Source organism: Oncorhynchus kisutch, linkage group LG12 (genome assembly GCF_002021735.2).
Source record: "Oncorhynchus kisutch isolate 150728-3 linkage group LG12, Okis_V2, whole genome shotgun sequence".
Lineage (NCBI taxonomy): Eukaryota > Metazoa > Chordata > Actinopteri > Salmoniformes > Salmonidae > Oncorhynchus > Oncorhynchus kisutch.
Genome location: NC_034185.2, coordinates 10,194,346 through 10,215,671, shown reverse-complemented (window position 1 = coordinate 10,215,671; position 21,326 = coordinate 10,194,346). Strand labels below are relative to the sequence as shown.

Genomic DNA, 21,326 nt, shown 5'->3' with positions numbered 1-21,326 from the left:
TGTGCTGTATAGGGAATAGGTTGTAATTTCAGACACAGACCCTACAGTGTTTAATGCAAACTATTCCTATAGCAACTAGCATGAATGTAAACGTTTTTTTTCTTCCCATGGTGATAGTTAAAATTAAAATTAAAAAGTAATTGAACTAGGTCACTTTTAGATGATTTTGAGAGAAAAAATAAACAATTACTCTCTTTGTAATTCTGTGTCTTCTCTGAATTCATGTGTGAGGAAATGCTGACTTGAGCTGAACTGATAAACACATACAGTACGATACGAACCCTCCCATACTGAAGTGACAGGAATTCAGAACTTGAGCAAACCTGCCCTCTGCTGGTTTATATAGTGAATGATCAATGTACTGTATTTTATTTCTGAGAAACTTAACATTTCAAGTTGGATAAACGGAATGGGACTGACAGTATTGGCGAAAACCTTCAAAGTGGACACAGATACAGGAGATACAGGTTAAACCACTGGTCAGTGAATGTGTGGGTGTAGTTTGGGGAGGGGTGGGGGATCACAAACAGACAAAACAGTGAAGCTGATTGTTCCTAAGGTCAGGACCTGAGAGGCAGACGGTCTGAACGTCACCTGGGGTGGGGGTCACAAACAGACAAAACAGTGAAGCTGATTGTTCCTAAGGTCAGGACCTGAGAGGCAGACGGTCTGAACGTCACCTGGGGTGGGGGTCACAAACAGACAAAACAGTGAAGCTGATTGTTCCTAAGGTCAGGACCTGAGAGGCAGATGGTCTGAACGTCACCTGGGGTGTACTCATTAGTCCAAAACTTTTTGCAACAGAAACGAGTTTCTATTGGACATATTCTAGTAGGTCCCTCCCCGTTCCGTTTGGTTCCTTCCTAGTGAATACACCCCCAGACACACATCAACAACAACATAAAACACTCACCACTAGCCTCAATTAGCAGGGTTGAGGAACGAGTCATGGCAGTAATAGTAGCACTGACTAGACTAATAACACTACACAAACACTCGTTTCAAAGTAAGAGAAATTTATTTTATTATCCCAAGGGCCTACGAGACATAAAAGTGTGTGTGTGTGTATAGAAAGCACAACATAGTTTGTTAAAGTAAAGCCTAATTAAGGCACTATTGATATAAGCATTCTAAAAAGATCCCATCGCTCAGATTTCACATGGTAAAGTTGATCATTATGTACAAATACACCCCTGGCTGTCCAGTGCTCTATCGACCTGGTGTTCAGATATGGGTTACCAACATCTTTCAGTTCATGACTCCTACAAGTAACAGTTTAAGTGCAATTACTGTAATTATACAGGGTACATCCAGTCCAATACATTTGACAGATTAACCAATAATCACACAGCTATATTAAAATAATAAGGGGGGGAAAATAAGTTTGGTATTTTCCGCGATAAACCCAACTTTGTTTTCCACACACAAGGTAAAGTTATCACAATATTGATTACTGAAAATATTTTATTTTCACACAGACAAAAAATGTAAGCAAAAACAAGCAGCCTTTTTGTAGCATTAACCAGACCATCAGTCTAAATATCAATTGTATTTCCTTTCAATTCATCTCAAAATATGTTCAACCATGTTAAGGATTCAATATCATCTGCCTGGTGTTTTCTCAAAAGGAACCCTTTGGAATATGGAACTGATAGAATCTCTACAGAATGCCTGTTCAGATTCCAGGGATCATAAAGCTTTACATGGATGGGATTACACAACGCCTCTAAGACAATGTACAATAACAGATCGCTCCTTTATTTGTTAAGATCTCCAGTGGACTCCAGAGTCGTACTCATTAGGACACAATGTACCAAACTGTTTTGCAACAGAAAGCCGAAAAGGGAGTATTTCTTATTGGACAAGTTCAGATAAGCAAACTGAGGGACTTTCTTCTGTTTGGTGCCTAATGAACACGACCCAGGACTGACAACAGGAACAGGACTGCTAAGCATCAGACATTCCTCTACTTTTCTTCCACATTTCTCTTCCTCTCATCTCATCCATCCCCCATGATTCATGGGCATGCCAGGGGGTGGCAGGGGCACCTGAGGCTGGCCTGGTGGCAGGGGGTACACCCCAGGAGGCATACCCATCCCTGGAGGGGGCATGCGTGGAGGTGGAGGGGGGTACTCAGGGTAGCTGTGGTTGTAGCCCGGTGGAGGGTATGCTGGGGAAGGAGGGGGCAGGTTGGGGGGTGGGTAGGCACTGGGTGGGGGGCCAGGGGGTGGGGCGTTAGGGTAAACGTGAGGGTGATAGGGCATGGGGGGACCGTAGTTGGGGGGCATGGGGGCGTAGGACGGTTCCCCTGTCTTCATTATAGACTGAAGGCTCTGGAAGCCTTCCCCTGACATGTAGGAGCTAGAGGTGGACATTCCCATGATGTAACTAGATGGAGGAGGAGGAGGGGGGCGGTGGGGCAGGGGAGGGGGCTGGTGGGGGGGTGGGGCGTGAGAGGGGGGAGGGGGAACAGGTTCAGTCCCCACGGCTGGCTCTGCTTCAGGAGGGACCGGTGGTGCTCTACGATCTATGGAGAGAGATGGAAAGAAAGAGAGAAATCATGTCATTTCCAACTCCACTAAACAAACCATCCTAATCATAGGTTATAATTCCTGTTCAACAAGACCAAACGTTTAAGACCTGAAAACATCCGACACACTTCTACCCAGACAGTCATTCCTAGTATTCCCAGAGTTTAGACTTTACACTCCCTGCGGAGTACTCGTTGCAACAGTAATCAGATTGGTCTGAGAGAGCAGGGCAGGAGGAGGGGAGGTGGGGACTGTTCTGACTAGGCTAGGGTGGGGGGAAGTTAGTTATGTACATTGGGATTCTAAGAAGGCCTAAAGATTGGAAGTTAGTTATGTACATTGGGATTCTAAGAAGGCCTAACGATTGGAAGTTAGTTATGTACATTGGGATTCTAAGAAGACCTAAAGATTGGAAGTTAGTTATGTACATTGGGATTCTAAGAAGACCTAAAGATTGGAAGTTAGTTATGTACATTGGGATTCTAAGAAGGCCTAAAGATTGGAAGTTAGTTATGTACATTGGGATTCTAAGAAGGCCTAAAGATTGGAACGCCTGTTGTGCTTTCTGCTCTTACAGAAAAGCCCTGCACCCACATCTCTACAACTGTCTTTCATTAAACACAACATAAATATGCCACTTTATCCATCATATAACAACTGACCAGCTATTCTCTCCGATAAGACAAAGATGATCAGAAGCTACTGCTGTTATTGCATATTTTTTTACATTTCACCTTTATTTAACCAGGTTGGCTAGTTGAGAACAAGTTCTCATTTGCAACTGCGACCTGGTCAAGGTAAAGCAAAGCAGTTCGACACATCCAACAACAACACATGGAGTAAAACAAACATACAATCAATAATACAGTAGAAAAGTCTATATACAGCATGTGCCTATGAGGTAGGATAAGAGAGGTACGGCAATAAATAGGCCATGGTGGTGAAGGAATTACAATAGAGCAACTAAACACTGGAATGGTAGGATGTGCAGAAGATGAATGGGCAAGTAGAGATACTGGGGTGCAAAGGAGCAAGATAAATAAATAAATACAGTATGGGGATGAGGAAGATTGGATGGGCTATTTACAGATGAGCTATGTACAGGTGCAATGATCTGTGAGCTGCTCTGACAGCTGGTGCTTAAAGCTAGTGAGGGAGGTAAGAGTCTCCAGCTTCAGAGATTTTTGCAGTTTGTTCCAGTCATTGGCAGCAGAGAACTGGAAGGAGAGGCGGCCAAAGGAAGAATTGGCTTTGGGGGTGACCACAGAGCTACACCTGCTGGAGCTCATGCTACGGATGGGTGCTACTATGGTGACCAGTGAGCTGAGATAAGGCAGGGCTTTACCTAGCAGAGACTTGTAGATGTCCTGGAGCCAGTGGGTTTGGTGATGAGTATGAAGTGACGGCCAGCCAACGAGAGCATACAGGTCGCAGTGGTGGGTAGTATATGGGGCTTTGGTGACAAAGTGGATGGCACTGTGATAGACTGCATCCAGTTTGTTGAGTAGAGTGTTGGAGGCTATTTTGTAAATGACATCGCCAAAGTCGAGGATCAGTTGGATGGTCAGTTTTACGAGGGTATGTTTGGCAGCATGAGTGAAGGATGCTTTGTTGCGAAATAGGAAGTTGATTCTAGATTTAATGTTGGATTGGACATGTTTAATGTGAGTCTGGAAGGAGAGTTTACAGTCTAACCAGACACCTAGGTATTTGTAGTTGTCCACATATTCTAAGTCAGAACCATCCAGAGTAGTGATGCTGGACAGGCGGGCAGCGATTGGCTGAAAAGCATGCATTTAGTTTTACTTGCGTTTAAGAGCAGTTGGAGGCCACGGAAGGAGAGTTGTATGGCATTGAAGCTCGTCTGGAGGTTAGTTAACACAGTGTCCAAAGAGGCGCCAGAAGTATACAGAATGGTGTCGTCTGCGTAGAGGTGGATCAAAGAATCACCAGCAGCTAAAACAACATCATTGACGTATACAGAGAAGAGAGTCGGCCCGAGAATTGAACCCTGTGGCACCCCCATAGAGACTGCCAGAGGTCCGGACAACAGGCCCTCCGATTTGACATACTGAACTCCATCAGAGAAGTAGTTGGTGAACAAGGCGAGGCAATCATTTGAGAAACCAAGGCTGTTGAGTCTGCCAATAAGAATGTTGTGATTGACAGAGTCGAAAGCCTTAGCCAGGTCGATGAATACGGCTGCACAGTAATGTCTCTTATTGATGGCGGTTATGATATCGTTTAGGACCTTGAGCGTGGCTGAGGTGTACCTATGATGAGCTCTGAAACCAGATTGCATAGTGGAGAAGGTGCGCTGATATTTGAAATGTTTGGTGATCTGTTTGTTAACTTGGCCTTTGAAGACCTTAGAAAGGCATGGTAGAATAGATATAGGTCTGTAGCAGTTTGGGTCAAGAGTGTCTCCCCCTTTGAAGAGGGGGATGACCGCAGCAGCTTTCCAATCTATGGGAATCTCAGATGATACGAAAGAGGTTGAACAGGCTAGTAATAGGGGTTGCAACAATTTCGGCAGATCATTTTAGAAAGAAAGGGTCCAGATTGTCTAGCCCGGCTGATTTGTAGGGGTCCAGATTTTGCAGCTCTTTCAGAACATCAGCTATCTGGATTTGGGTGAAGGAGAAATGGGGAGGTTTGGGCGAGTTGCTGTGGGGAGCGCAGGGTTGTTGACCGGGGTAGGGGTAGCCAGGTGGAAAGCATGGCCAGCCGTAGAAAAATGCTTTTTGAAATGATCAATTATAGTGGATTTATCAGTGGTGACAGTGTTTCCTATCCTCAGTGCAGTGGGCAGCTGGGAGGAGATGCTCTTATTCTCCATGGACTTTACAGTGTCCCAGAACTTTTTGGGGTTTGTGCTACAGGATGCAAATTTCTGCTTGAAAAAGCTATCCTTGGCTTTCCTAACTTCCTGTGTATATTTGTTCCTAACTTCCCTGAAACGTTGCATATCTCGGGGGCTGTTCGATGCTAATGCAGAACGCCACGGGATGTTTTTGTGCTGGTCAAGGGCAGTCAGGTCTGGAGAGAACCAAGGACTATATCTGTTCCTGGTTCTAAATTTTTTAATGGGACATGCTAATTTAAGATGGTGAGGTAGGCACTTTTAAAGATTAACCAGGCATCCTCTACTGACGGAATGAGGTCAATATCCTTCCAAGATACCCGGGCCAGGTCGATTAGAAAGGCCTGCACGCTGAAGTGTTTTAGGGAGCGTTTAACAGTGATGAGGGGTGGTTGAAAACAGCAGAGGTGTATTTTGAGGGCAAGTTGCATCAAGCATAGATTGTAGGATGGCCGGGGTGTTAAGCATGTCCCAGTTTAGGTCACCTAGCAGCACGACCTCTGAAGATAGATGGGGGGAAATCAATTCACATATGGTGTCCAGGGCACAGCTGGGGTCAGAGGGTGGTCTATAGCAAGCGGCAACAGTGAGAGACTTGTTTCTAGTTAGGGATGGAAATTTCAGGGTTTTTGGTGTTCTAAGCCAGGATTCAGACACGGCTAGGACATCAGGGTTGGCAGAGTGTGCTAAAACAGTGAATAAAACAAACTTAGGGAGGAGGCTTCTAATGTTAACATGCATGACACCAAGGCTTTTACGGTTACAGAAGTCAACAAATGAGAGCACCTGGGGAGTAGGAGTGGAGCTAGGCACTGCAGGGCCTGGATTAACCTCTACATCACCAGAGGCACCGAGGAGGAGTAGGATGAGGGTACGGCTAAAGGCTAACAGGAATGGTCGTTTAATGCGTTCAGAGCAGAGAGTAAAAGGAGCAGGTTTCTGGGCATGAGAGAATGGATTCAAGGCATGGTAGGATGTGAGTACATTGGAAGTAAACCTAGGCATTGAGTAATGATATTGAGAGAGATATTGTCTCTGGAGACGTTTAAACCAGGTGATGTCACCGCATATGTGGGAGGTAGAAGTAAATGGTAGGTTTAGGCATATTGAGCAGGGCTAGAGGCTCTACAGTGAAATAAGACAATAATCACTAACCAGGACAGTAATGGACAAGGCATATTGATATTATGGAGAGGCATGCGTAGCCAGGTGACCAATAGGGGTCCAGTGAGTGGTTGGACTGGCTGGAGACACGGCAATTCAGACAGCTAGCAGGCCGGGGCTACAAGCTAGCAGACCGGGGCTAGCAAGCTAGCAAAAGGGCCTTGGAGGGGCATCTCGACAGAGTAAAGTCTGTTTTGGTCTCCGCGTTGGTGACGTCAATAGACCAGTCGTGATGGATTAGTATGGTTCTGAGTAGCAGAGGGGTGGGCATTCAGGGGTGGTCGCGATGTAGAGGTCAGTTGAGTACCCCCTCGAGTAGATAAAGTCGTAGTCCAGTCGTTAAGGATCGGCGGGGTTCCGTGCCCCGTACAGGCAGTAGAAGGGGTCCGGGTATTGTAGCCCAGGAGTGGCTGATGGGCCTCTAACAAGCTGGGAGAAAGGGCCTAGCATGGGCTGCAGGCTAATTGGTGCTTACTCTGGGAAAAACGTTAGCCAGTAGTCGGATAGCAGCTAGCTAGCTGCGAAGATTCAGGTGAAAATGTCCAGAGCTTGCGGTAGGAATCCGGGGATATGGAGAGAAAATAGGTCCGGTATGCTCTGGTTTGAGTTGCGTTGTACAAACTGGCGGGAGCTTTCCGAGCTAAAGGTTAGCTGTGGACCGCTAGCAGTGATTAGCTGACTGCTAGCTAGTGAGCTGGCTAGCTTCTGTTGTGGGATTCCTTATTCGAGGTGAATAATACTTTTGAAAAAAACTGATCCGCACCACATTGGGTGTGGCGGGTTGCAGGAGTGTTTTGAAGTTGAGTTTTAGAAGAAAAAAAATATTGAAAAAGATATGCGTATAAAAAGATATATACACAGGGACACGATAAAACGAGGACAAAGGACGTCTGTCTGCTACGCAATCTTGGAAAATGATGAGAAACTATGGAGAAGTAAGACCTGTTCCATGTAATTTCAGCAAGCCATGACACCCATCATCATCTCAGGTAGTTCTGAAATTGTTACTGTTATTAGAACAGGTAAGAATCGCATTCCTAAAACATTATTTTTCTGAAATGTAATTTTAATCTCTGAGAAATTAATCTTATTGATTGCAACCAATTTAATTTATAGGATTCCGATAATGTTCAATAAATAAAGTACTCAAATTCTGATTTGGACCAAACTTCTTCCTACCAATGAGTAAGACATGTGGAATAAATTTTGTTTGTCAAGACACCCACTGACCCCCCCACACCCAATGACAATTCCACCCCAACAACAAGTATACAGTATCAGTTCTCTATGTTTGAAGTATGTTGTATGAAGCTGCAGCTTGGAGTATTGCTTCACCATACTATGTAATGTATTCCATGTGAATATGATGGCATTTTCCCCCCTGTTCAGAGAAATTAGTCATTGAAGTCGCTTTCATTATTTACCATGAAGTAGTGTGGAAGTACCAGGTTCTGACCACTAGATGTTGCTGTTCCTTCACTGCCATGCTCTTTTATTCATTTTGCTGGTGTCTTGTGTTTATTAAATAGATCACAACATTTCCTTCGCAACTTTGGGTAGAAAACCAATAGATTTGGCTCATGATAAAAAAATAATTGTGTGTGGTCACACGAACATTTAGTAGTCAAAACCTGGTAATTCCACACTACTTAAGCGAGCAGCTTCAATGACTAATTTCACTGAATAGGGGCAAAAAACATAACCAGATTCACAGGGAATACATTATATAGTATGGAGAAGCAATACTCCAAGCCACAGCTTCATACTACTTGTCAAACATAGAGAACTGATACTGATTGTTGGGGTGGGATTGGCATGGGGTGTGGAGAATGTTTTAAGGGATTTCTCATATCTCATTGGTAGGAAGAATTTTGGTCCAAATCAGACATTGGGTAATATACAGTATTTATTGAATATGATCTGAATAATATAAATTTAAATGGTCAAATTGGGTGCAAACAATTATCTTAATTTCTCAATGATCAAATTATAGTTTCGGGAATGCTAATTGTATCTGTTACTAACTACAGAAGCGATTTCAGAACAATCTGAGAGGGTGGGTTTTGAAATCTTCTTTCTGGTGCTTTTTGAGGAGGAACGACCCAAGAGACACTCACCAGGAGGGGGTTGTGAAGTGGGCAAGGGGGGCATAGGGCTCTCCAACCGTGGAATCTTACAACCCACTTGTTCTGGTGGTTTAGGTTCCTCTTTCAGAGAACTCTGAGAAGACAAAAAGAGAGATAGTCACTCACATACACTGCTGCTTCAAGCAGGCACACAATACAAGCACCAAATTTGACCTCTGAGCACTTTAGTTATGGTAAGCTACTACAGAACTATAGAGAAACTATAGAGAAACTATGATGTCAGGGTGGTTGAATGATCACTTTTATCCATAGATACTACACACAAATGGGGTGCGGCTATGACACAAATGAATGAATGAATGAGTTAATAATTTATTGAATGAATGAATAAACTGTATTGATCCCCAGAAGGAAAAGTGGGTTTTCTTTATCACCAGCTGAGCTGAAACATCCAGGGACAATGCAGTAAGGCATACAACACACACTCACATGTGCGCGTTTAAGCTGGCGTGGTGGGCTGCCCTGGGGTGAGTTCTTCTTGGGTGGAGGGGGCGGTGGAGCACCCCCTGGAGGCTGGTCCTGTGGAGGTTCTGGGACTGGAGGAGGGGCAGGGACCGGGGAGTGGGGTGGACCTCTCTGCTTGGTCTCCTGCTCCAGGCCTGGAGGGATGGGAGTCTTCCCCTGGGAGTACAGGTCCAGGATCTGGTGACAGATGTCTGGGAAGAGCGAGATTAGGAGAGGCGAGGTTAGGCAAGTGACAGATAGAATTCGACCCATATTGTCCCTAACTTGATAAATATGCTACACACTGGACATGTTGCATAAATCATGTCAATAAGCGATTTGCTTAGTTATGGGAACAGATCTCAATTTATGATTCAGCCATACGAGACAAAAGAAAAAAAATGAAACTGTTACATTACAAATAAATGTTTTTACACAAAGATCAATAACTTCTTCTCTCTCACAATGTTGGAAGGCAGGTCCAGAAAGGCAAATATACAGCATTACATATTCCACTAGATCCTGTCAGAGACTTCCTGTCTATACCTTCTAGCAGCTCCACTGGGACGTCCTGGACAAACTGCTCCCACCATCGCCGTGACGACTGCTTGGACGTCCACTCCTGGATGTCAAACTTACACAGCCGTCCAGCCAGGTACATGACTGCTACAGCTATGATCTCTGGTTCCCACTGCAGGGACAGCATGGTGCACAGACTGGGGAGAGAGAGGTAGGAACAGAGAGAGAGAGAGCAGTTTAGATGTGGAGGCAAATACAAAGTCGTACAATACTCCTCAATGAATACTGTAAGATGAGAGAAGGAGAGAACCAACCACTGTAAGATGAGGTACTATATATGACAGGAAACAGGAGTATACATAGGAGACCTGTAACAACATACAAGCCTTCAGGTCAGACGTAACTAGAGACACTGTAAGGTGGGGTACTATATATGACAGGAAACAGGAGTATACATAGGAGACCTGTAACAACATACAAGCCTTCAGGTCAGACGTAACTAGAGACACTGTAAGGTGGGGTACTATATATGACAGGAAACAGGAGTATACATAGGAGACCTGTAACAACATACAAGCCTTCGGGTCAGACGTAACTAGAGACACTGTAAGGTGAGGTACTATATATGACAGGAAACAGGAGTATACATAGGAGACCTGTAACAACATACAAGCCTTCAGGTCAGACGTAACTAGAGACACTGTAAGGTGAGGTACTATATATGACAGGAAACAGGAGTATACATTGGAGACCTGTAACAACATACAAGCCTTCAGGTCAGACGTAACTAGAGACACTGTAAGGTGAGGTACTATATATGACAGGAAACAGGAGTATACATAGGAGACCTGTAACATTTTTAACATACAAGCCTTCAGGTCAGACGTAACTAGAGACACTGTAAGGTGGGGTACTATATATGACAGGAAACAGGAGTATACATAGGAGACCTGTAACAACATACAAGCCTTCAGGTCAGACGTAACTAGAGACACTGTAAGGAGTCCAAACTATTGTGTTATGTTTGGCCCACCTGTCGTTGACGAAGGTCCAGGCCATCTGCACCAGCTTCTGAACTTTGGTTTTGTCACCTAGAATGAAAAAAAGACAGTTGGAAATGAAGTGTTGGAAATGAAAAGTTGGAAATGAAGTCAAACTAAGATGGAAACACCACCTTTCAGACCTTTGAGCTGTTTGGCGTATCGCAGCAGGAACATGTAAGGGTGTTCAACTTGCAGGTCAAACTTGATCGTCTGTAGCAGGATCCTCTCTAGCACCATAACCTCTTCCTGTTGATGCCGAAAATCCTATGATACATCCCAGGACCCAAACAAGAGCGTAAAGTAAGGAAACATAAAGGGCTTTTCACACTACTACAACAAAAAAATCTAGCTGTATTGACTTGGCCTTGTTAAGCATCCACCATAATCTTGAAGGTGCATATGGAGGAATGCAGATATGATGTAATTGTTTTGGTACAACCCAGAGAGTTTTTAAACTACGGCGCGCAACATGGTTCAATGTGCTAATAAAATCAGCACAATCTTAGTTTACTGTGCTATAATGCCGATACAAAAGAAGACTAATGGGAGAGCACTGTATAATACGACAAACGTCACAAATTAGACGTGTACATAGGGGACACCATTTTTATGCTTGGAACTGTGCTGAAAAGGACACTGTGAAAAGAAAAGCCTATTTTCGAGCTAGCACAGTTTCGTTTGGGTTAGCACGTGTGACAAGGTTACCAGCAGGACTTCACTGTACAAACAGAGGAAGGAGAAGAGTGAATGGAGTAAGATATTTCTCACCTTTGGGTCGTCTCCAAACTGGGCAAACTGTACGTCGTTCAGTAAGCTGCGAGCCGTCTTGATGATGTCTTTACATTTCTTAGGGGTCTCCTCCACTTTCCCAGCCAGGAAGAGACAACACGCACCTGTCACCTGGAGACAGGGTGCCTTCAGGAAGTATTCATACCCCTTGACTTATTCCACATTTTGTTGTGTTACAGCCTGAATTCAAAATGGGTTTAAAATGGTTTTTCCTCACCCATCTTTACACTATACACCATAATGACAAAGTAAAAATATGATTTTAGAAATGTTTGCAAATGTATTGAAAATGAAATACCTAATTTACATAAGTATTCACATGTTAGAATCACTTTTGGCAGTGATGACAGCTGTGAGTCTTTCTGGGGAAGTCTAAGAGCTTTCCACACCTGGATTGTACAATTTTTGCAATTTTTTTTAATTTTTATTATTCAAGCTTTGTTAAGTTGATCATTGCTAGACAACCATTTTCAAGTCTTGCCATAGATTTAAGCCGATTTAAGTCAAAACTGTAACTAGGCCACTCAGGAACATTCACTGTCTTCTTGCGAAGCAAATCCAGTGTATATTTGGCCTTGTGTTTAAGGTTATTGTCCTGCAGAAAGGTGAATTGGAAACCAGACTGAACCAGGTTTTCGCCAGTGCTTAGCTCCATTCCATTAATTTTTTTCATCCTGAAAAACTCCCCAGTCCTTAACAATTAGAAGCATTCCCATAACATGACACAGCCACCACCATACTTGAAAATATGGAGAGTGTTACTCAGTAATGTGTTGTATTGGATTTGCGCCAAACATAGCACTTTGTATTCATAACATAGCACTTTGTAGTATGGAAAATATATTATTTCACTGCAGTTTTCATGGTACAATGATTCCCTACACTATACTATCTTGTTTTGTCACATAAACTGAAATTAGGCGAACTGGGGGGGAACTATTCGAGTTTTAGCAACCAGGAAATGGCGGAGCGATTTCTGCATTGTGCAACTTTAATTGCTTTGCCACACTTTTTGCAGTATTATTTTAGTGCCTTGTTTTGCAAACAGGATGATTTTGGAATATTTTTTATTATGTACAGGTTTCCTTCTTGTCACTGTGTCAATTAGGTTAGTATTGTGGAGTAACTACAATGTTGTTGATCCATCCTCAGTTTCCTCCTGTCACAGCCATTAAACTCTGGAACTGTTTTAAAGTCACCATTGGCCTCATGGTGAAATCCCTGGGTGCTTTTCTTCTTCTCGGCAACAGAGTTAGAAAGGACGCCTGTATCTTTGTCGTGGTGACTGGGTGTATTGGCCTTTCTGGGGAGTTTTTCCTAGCCAACGTGCTTCCACATCTGCATTGCTTGCTGTTTGGGGTTTTAGGCTGGGTTTCTGTACAGCACTTTGATATATAGGGCGGCAGGATAGCCTAGTGGTTAGAGCGTTGGACTAGTAACCGGAAGGTTGCAAACCCTGAACAGGCAGTTAACCCCACTGTTCCTAGGCCGTCATTGAAAATAAGAATTTGTTCTTAACTGACTTGCCTAGTTAAATAAAAAAATATCAGCTGATGTAAGAAGGGCTATATAAATAAAATTGATTTGATATTGACACAGCATTCAAAGTGTAATTAATAACTTCACCATGCTCAAAAGGGAAATTCAATGTCTGCAAGTTCTTTGCGAGCATTGGAAAACCTCCCTGGTGTTTGTGGTTGAAATTCACTGCTCGACAGAGGGACCTTACAGATAATTGTATGTGTGGAGATAAACACTATTATTGCACACAGAGTGAGTTCATGCACCGTAAATGACTTGTTGAGCACATTTTCACTCCTGAATTTATTTAGGCTTGTCATTCTTTCTTTTCTTTTACCTTTATTTAACCAGGAAAGTCAGTTAAGAACAAATTCTTATTTTCAATGACGGCCTAGGAACAGTGGGGTTAACTGCCTGTTCAGGGGCAGAACGACAGATTTGTACCTTGTCCGCTCTGGGATTCGAACTCACAACCTTCCGGGTTGTGGAAGGTGTTGAATACTTATTGACTTGAGACAAACATTTTTCATTTTTAATGAATTAGTAAAAATGTCGTAAAACATAACTCAACTTTGACATTATGGGGTATTGTGTGTAGGCCAGAGACCAAAACATCTCAATTTAATCCATTTTAAATATCAGGCTGTAAGACAACAAAATATGGAAAAAGGTCACGGGGTGTGAATACTTTCTGAAGGAACTGTACACAATACACAGGTCTCACTCACCATTTAACCCCAGCACAGGTATATGCACCACTGAGATTAAAATGTTGACAACATGACTGTGTTCAATCATTCTGATTTGTGAAGGCAAGTACAGCATTGCAAGTCCCTTTGGCTAAGTGTGTCTGCTAAATGGAAATGATAATAGTACTAATGAACATTGCAGAAATCCCTTATGCATAGTGACACCAGTACTGTAAAGGCTATACTCACATATCTGGGGAACTGTTTGAAGGAATGAAACATGTAGAAGCGGTGGAAGTAGATGATACCTGTTGCCAAGGTGTCATAATGTCTGATAACAGAGTTAAGGGTAAATTCAACCAACCAGGAGGAGGACTTGAAACCATCTTTATAGTTCTAAAATGTAAAAACGATTTTTTTTAAAATCCTAATTGAATATACACTGAGAGTACAAAACATTAAGGACATCTGCTCTTTCCATGACATAGCCTGACCAGGTGAAAGCTATGATCCCTTATTGATGTCACTTGTTAAATCCACTTCAATCAGTGTAGATGAAGTGGCAGAAACAGGTTAAAGAAGGACTTTTAAGCCTTGTGACATGAATTGTGTAGGTGTGCCATTCAGAGGGTTATTGGGCAAGACAAAATATTTAAGTGTCTCTGAACAGGGTAATGGTAATAAGTGCCAGGCGCACCAGGTTGTGTCAAGAACTGCAACGCTGCGGTTTCTTTCCACACTCAACAGTTTCCCGTATGTATCAAGAAGGGTCCACCACCCAAAGGCCATTCAGACAACTTGACAAACTATGGGAAGCATTGGAGTCAACATGGGCCTACATCCCTGTGGCCCAATGAATTGAGGTTGTTCTGGATGCTCTCAGGTTGTTCTGAGAACAAAAGTGGGGATGCAGCTAAATATTAGGAAGGTGTCCTTAATCTTTTATACACTCAGTACACATAGATATACATCATTGTAAAAAATATTATCACTTTCCTTGTGTATGGTTATATATTTTGATATATTGAATGTTAATATTGTGAACCTGTAATATATATTTTTTGTGATGTCACCGAGCACTGCCCCTAAATGAAATAACTTTCCAATATCTTGTGTGTAAAAGGATACAGTCCGAGTCTGGTCCCCACATCAAATATGAACCGGGCCCCCTCCCTGCGGTACCGGGCCTCTGTGGCTGGGTCCAGGCCCTCGGACTGGGATGGGGTGTGGGCCAGGTCCTTCTTGTCCCAGTACCAGCATGGCTTGATATGGTCCAGGAAGGCTTGACCACTAGAGGGGTGGTTGTTTTCCTTCATCTGGAGAAGCGAGGAGGGTGATGGAGCCGCTGAACTAGAAGACTGGCAACCGAGGAGGAAGGGATCATTCACAGCATGAATGAATGGTGTTTTGTCATCTTGGTTGAAGAAATAGGGTAACGTTAGCTAGTAAGCTAGCTAGCTAGAGTTATAAAAACTAAACATATCACAAACACATAGTGTTGTAAGCTAGCTAGAAGGATGTTTACCATTATCATTCTAGCTAGCTTACTAGCTTTCAGGCCGAAGTTGCTAACGTTAGCTAGCTAAGTTAACTTGCTAAACTTAACTTTAGCACTCCCTCGAGAGGCTAACGCCAGCTAATGACATTTCAACTAATCCAAAACACACGCATGTCTAACGTACGTGGTCTAAAATCTGAAAATAAGCACAATTACCTTTATCATGTAGACTGAATAATGAGTAACACTATCAACAATCGATTAACTCGTTTTATATTTATATTGAATTAGTCATCGTAACATGGACGCCGCCATTTTGTTGTACGTCAGAAGCCGGTGCGGGGGTTGTATGCGTGCGCAGTCGCGTTTTGGGCAAAATGACCCACTAGAGAGCGACAGAGAACTACTAATGTAGATGACTCTACCAAAGATAGAACAATGACCCAGATATATCCAAATCGTGTTCCAAATCATGAAAAAACTAAAAAGATAATTACTTGACACATTGGAAAGAATTAACATTTTTAAAAACTGCGCAAACTAGTATGCTATTTGGCCCTAACCAGAGTGTACACAGTGGCAGAATACCTGATCACTGTGACTGAAAAAACTTAAGGAAGGTTTTACTATGTACAGACTCAGTGAGCATGGCCTTGCTTTTGAGAAAGGCCGCGGTAGGCAGACCTGGCTCTCAAGAGAAGACAGGTTATGTGCACACTGTCCACAAAATGAGGTGGAAACTGAGCTGCACTTCCTAACCTCCTGCCAAATGTATGACAATATTAGTGACAAATATAGCCCCCAGATTACACAGACCCACAAAGAATTCAAAAACAAACCCAATTTGGATAAACTCCCATGTCTATTGGGTGAAATACCACAGTGTGCCATCACAGCAGCAAGATTTGTGACTTGTTGCCACAAGAAAAGGGCAACCAGTGAAGAGCAAACACTATTATAAATACAACCCATAATTATGTTGACTTATTTTCACTTTGTGTTGTACTATTTGCACATAATATAACATTAGAAATGTATTTTCTTTTGGAACTTTTGTGAGTGTATTGGTTACTGTAAATGTTTATTTCACTTTTGTTTATGATCTATTTCACTTGCTTTTCACTTGTTTCCCACACCAATAAGCCCTTACATTGAAATTGAAATTGTATTGTATAAATGTGAAGCATCCAGTAGCAAGATGGATTTTGGCCGACATTCTGCAAATTTTCTCATCGATTAAACATTTGATCCCAATACAGTTTTCTGTTTCCAAAACTAGAATCTGTAACTAACTGAGTGTACTGCATTTTTGTAGACTTTACCCTTTGCCAAAGTTTCATAAAATTGTGTTGTTTAGAAGGAGTGCAAGGGCAAATTTAGTGATTGGACACGCGCAATTCATAGGCGTTCCCTAACGGAAATATGCAAATAAATACTAGAACGCGCCAATAGAATCTCACTAGCTCGTGCATGGCTCTGCCCACTTCTCTTGTTCTGCCCACTATGATTCATTTGCTCCCATTGGAAACGACAGGCTCTGGTTAATCTTGAGTTAGTTATATAAATCTTTGCCTTTACTTTTCTAAGTGGAGGAGCCAAGGGGCCAGTGTTCCGGTTCTTGAAGCACAGTTTTTGCTTCGGTACTGCAGTTTAACTGACGCCTGGCCCAGAAAGACAAGAAGGCGACACAAAGCATCCATTGAATTATTCAAATAATTGTCGCTGAGGCCGATTTTTTTCCGTTACTCACCCGAAAATATTAAAATGGTATATTCCTCCGGTACACTGTTCTTCTCTCAGCATATATCAAATCTGTAGGTTAAAGTTAAATCTAGACTTGGTTTCCTCTTTCGTAATCGCTCCTCTATCACCCCAGCTGTCAAACTAACCCTGGTTCAAATGACCATCCTACCCATGCTAGACTGCTAGATACGTGCTAGATACGTAATTTATAGATCGGCAAGTAAGGGTGCTCTCGAGCGGCTAGATGTTCTTTACCATTCCGCCATCAGATTTGCCACCAATGCTCCTTATAGGACACATCAATGCACTCTATACTCCTCTGTAAACTGGTCATCTCTGTATACCTGTCGCAAGACCCACTGGTTGATGCTTATTTATAAAACCCTCTTAAGCCTCACTCCCCCCCTATCTATCTACTGCAGCCCTCATCCTCCACATACAACACCCGTTCTGCCAGTCACATTCTGTTAAATGTCACCAAAGCGCACACATCCCTGGGTCGCTCCACTTTTCAGTTCGTTCCTGCTAGCGACTGGAACGAGCAGCAACAAACAGTTTTATTCAAAGACTCAATCATGGACACTCTTACTGACAGTTGTGGCTGCTTTGCATGATGTATTTTTGGCTCTGCCTTCTTGCCCTTTGTGCCCAACAATGTTTGTACCATGTTTTGTGCTGCTACCATGTTGTGCTGCTACCATGCTATGTTGTCATGTGTTTCTGCCTTGCTATGTTGTTGTCTTAGGTCTCTATGTATTTTTGTGGTGTCTCTCTTGTCGTGATGTGTGTTTCATCCGATAAATATATATATATATATATTTATCTCCCGTCCCCGCATGATTATCTCCCGTCTCCGCATGATTATCTCCCGTCTCCCGTCCCCGCATGATGTGTGTTATATGTATATTTATCTCCCGTCCCCGCAGGAGGCCGTCATTATAATAAGTCATTTGTTCTTAACTGACTTGCCTAGTTAAATAAAAATAAATTAAATCCTATGTCTGCCGTGTTTTTTGACGAAGTGATGACGTCGTCGCAACTCACGCTGCTCCCTGTGTGCACTGTTACAGCGTTCAAAACTACTGGGATCTCGGAAATCTCTGACTTCCGAATTCAATGCGTTCACGACAACTGGGAACTCAGGAAAAAAACGAGCTCTGACCGGATGCAACCCGGATATAGACGGTCCATGAATCGGCGTATAAAACCTTAGTAGATTACCTTGAAAACAACAGGTCGGACATTTTGGACGCGGTCTCCAATTCTTATTATACCTCAGTAAAAGGAGTTCAATTGGTCAGTCCGAGTTCATGAATGGATGGATAAATGAAAAAAATCAATCAGTGGCCACAGCCCCGCCACTGTCCAGAAGATGACGCTGTTTTGCATGTAATGCTGGTATACATTCCCGTCTCAATATTATATGATAACAGCTAGCAAACAATGTAAATAAAGTAATTGCTTGCGTTAATAAGCAGCATACTTGACTCCTCACTGTCATATTATTGTTTTGGTACATTTTATTTGAGTCAGGTCATTCCAGAATGCAGAATGCAGCAGTTTCACCCTCACTCAGTGCCTTCTGTGGCGGAAGGGCAGCCAGAGGAAGCACAGAGCGTAGGCATCGTAGATCTTCTGTTGTTTGGGTGATGTCACTCACGGCACCTACTAGGAGAGCACACTGAGGGCCAGGGAGCTTCTGCCCCATTGGGTGCTGCCATAGAGTTACATTGGCAGTGCCCATCCAAGGAGGCTCAGTCACAGATAAGTCAGCGTCTTTTCTCTGGTAACTGTGATTGGACTGATGCGTGTCAGCTACATTGTTTACCACGGCCTACTGAAAAGTTACTATGCTGATTATCTCCTAGCAAATCATTTTCAAATTTGGCATTATGAAGGAAATGTAGAGATAAAATGTCTCGGTGCTCATCAGCGACTAAACATTGAAAGGCCAACCATTAAAATAAAGCAAGCTGGTAAAAAAAAGTTGAAACTGTGGTTGGTGGTGAGTGGAAGCAGTGGCTAACATCAGTTTTGAGGAAGCTATACGACGTGGCTTGTTGTTAATGTTTGATGTCAGACTGTTATACCCATGGAACTGGAACTATACAGTAGATGAAGCGAGGGAGTAACTTTATAAACCTTGTTGCTTTATTCTTAACCAGAGCATGTTGGAAACAGGCAGGCAGGCAGGCAGGCAGGCAGGCAGGCAGGCAGGCAGGCAGGCAGGCAGGCAGGCAGGCAGGCCCACTCAGAACAGTGTTTTGGCTGCGTCCCAATACTATAACAATTAAGCAATATTGAAGACCCATGCAGAATTTTACTATGGGAAGTAAACTGATCATAAATTAATATTATAACGTTTGTGTGTGTAATGGTTATGATGCATATGAGCTTTTTTGAATGAATTTTACCCCATTGATCTTTTCATGTTAAAGGATCGGACCCTTTTTCCCATTTTCTCCTAAAATGACATACCCAAATCTAACTGCCTGTAGCTCAGGACCTGAAGCAAGGATATGCATATTCTTGATACCATTTGAAAGAAAACAATTTGAAGTTTGTGTTAATGTGAAATTAATGTAGGAGAATATAACTTTAGATCTGGTAAAATATAATACAAAGAAAAAAATGTTAGTTTTTTGTACCATCATCTTCGAAATGCAAGAGAAAGGCCATAATGCATTATTCCAGCCCAGGCGCAATTTAGATTTTGGCCACTAGATGGCAGCAGTGTACGTGCAAAGTTTTAGACTGATCCAATGCATATCTCCAATGCAATGCATATCTGTTCAAAATGTACAACATTCTGTATTAATATATTTTCAGGGGGGGGGGGGGGGGGGGTAAAATAGAGGTTAAAATCGCCCACTGGAGTCAATGCATTCGTTTACTACTGGACAAATTGATAAATATATATGGTTTGCTTTGGATTGTCTAGTTACCTCTTTTACTGAAGACATTACAGATATCATATTATTCATTGAGGGACAAACTCGGCCTACTGCGCAATCAAGTTGATAGATTTGACTAATACATCAGTCCATAGTGGGCAATGTGTTTGCAATTTCAGAGTTGACTAGAATGGTGAAACAAACTCTTTCCCCATCACTCAAGTTTCAGTCAAACAAAATCATCTGATTTGTATTTGGTTGAAGGAAGGAGATAAATTGTCCCTGTCACAACTAATGTGTGTCGGGTTGTGTCCAAGAACATGAGGCAATCGGCTCCCAATAGCCTCGCACATCTCTTCCCATTATCTCTATGTGAATCTATCGCCCAACTCCCAGAGAACAGACAGCTTTGAAACATTTACTTAATCCCAATTAAAATCTGGAATCTGCATGCATTATTAACCCCTTCTCAGACAAAAGCCTATTAACTGTGGGAAGAGTTGTCACATTGTGTGCCATGGGCCACTGTTGCAAGTCTTGTCTGGTAGTTTGTTGCCCATAGCAAGAGATCTTAATCTGTCACTCAGACCGTAGGACACACACACACACAGACACACACACACACACAGAGTAAATAATCTCATGAATAATATACTCCTTTCTTCTGTATTAATATTAAACAGTGCATAATGAGGCACTATAAGCAAATCCCAGAGCAATATTCCTATTAACCGTGATGTGTCCCTACAGTGAACCTCTCTTTGTTTTCTCATTGTCCTTTTTCACATGATGTTAAATTATTTAACCTGTACTGTGAGCTCAATTTTTTGTTGTTGCTGTTTTGGCTCTGCACTCCAGCACTTTTGATTTGAAATGATACAACAACCATGAGGTTGAAGTGCAGACTGTCAGCTTTAAATTGAGGGTATTTTCATCCATATCGAGTGAACCATTTAGAAATTACAGCACTTTTTGTACATAGTCCCCAATTTTAGAGGACAACTAGTATTGGAACAAATGTACTTATACAGTATGTGTATTAAATATGTCATAAGTTTAGTATTTGGGGCCATATTTCTAGCACACAATGACAACATACAGCTTGTGACTCTACAAACTCGTTAGATGCATTTGCTGTTTGTTTTTGATGTGTTTCAGATTATTTTGTGCCCAATAGAAATGAATGATAAATAATGTATTGTGTAAATTTGGAGTCACTTATGTTGTAACATTTCAATTCCAAAGTGCTGGAGTACAGAGCCACAACAACCAGCAATGTGTCTCTGTCCCAATACTTTTGGAGCTGACCGTAAATCACATTGCACTTGGTTGCTTTGGTGTTTTTTTGCTATTACAATTGGGGCTCTGTAGAGATCCCATGATCTTTTGAAATGATTGCATTAATAATGCACGTATGTTATGTTATTATTCAATAGCATTTCCATGACCACACTGTACATTTTCAGCCCTTACTGTAAAGT

The 21,326-nt window shown here is 42.4% G+C and overlaps 1 protein-coding gene across 6 annotated transcripts; it reads right to left on the bottom strand.

Annotated features, from left to right (window-relative positions):
- Positions 1-999: 999 nt before the first annotated feature.
- On the bottom strand, positions 1,000-17,487 carry LOC109882571 (cyclin-K). Of its 6 annotated transcripts, none has more exons than XM_031836834.1 (10): positions 16,959-17,487; positions 14,839-15,068; positions 13,960-14,041; positions 11,480-11,611; positions 10,843-10,975; positions 10,702-10,759; positions 9,696-9,865; positions 9,135-9,361; positions 8,676-8,778; positions 1,000-2,527 (listed from the first exon to the last, which is right to left on the bottom strand). In XM_031836834.1, exons 2-10 carry the CDS (start codon positions 15,024-15,026, stop codon positions 1,995-1,997), a joined length of 1,626 nt encoding a protein of 541 aa, XP_031692694.1. In that variant the 5' UTR covers positions 15,027-15,068; positions 16,959-17,487; the 3' UTR covers positions 1,000-1,994. The 6 variants fall into 6 exon arrangements, with proteins under 6 accessions (XP_031692694.1, XP_031692697.1, XP_031692693.1 ...); XM_031836837.1 differs by having other exon boundaries at positions 10,852-10,975; positions 16,959-17,221; XM_031836833.1 differs by lacking the exon at positions 16,959-17,487 and adding an exon at positions 15,425-15,570 and having other exon boundaries at positions 14,839-15,124.
- Positions 17,488-21,326: the final 3,839 nt, after the last annotated feature.

What these genes read in the sequence shown, in the direction of transcription:
- LOC109882571 (XM_031836831.1), bottom strand. An exon ending in TCAAACAGTTCCCCAGATAT is followed by an intron (nt 11,612 to 13,959) that starts GTGAGTATAGCC and finishes CCCTGTCTCCAG; the next exon opens with GTGACAGGTGCGTGTTGTCT. An exon ending in CACTTCACAACCCCCTCCTG is followed by an intron (nt 2,528 to 8,675) that starts GTGAGTGTCTCT and finishes CTCTCTCCATAG; the next exon opens with ATCGTAGAGCACCACCGGTC.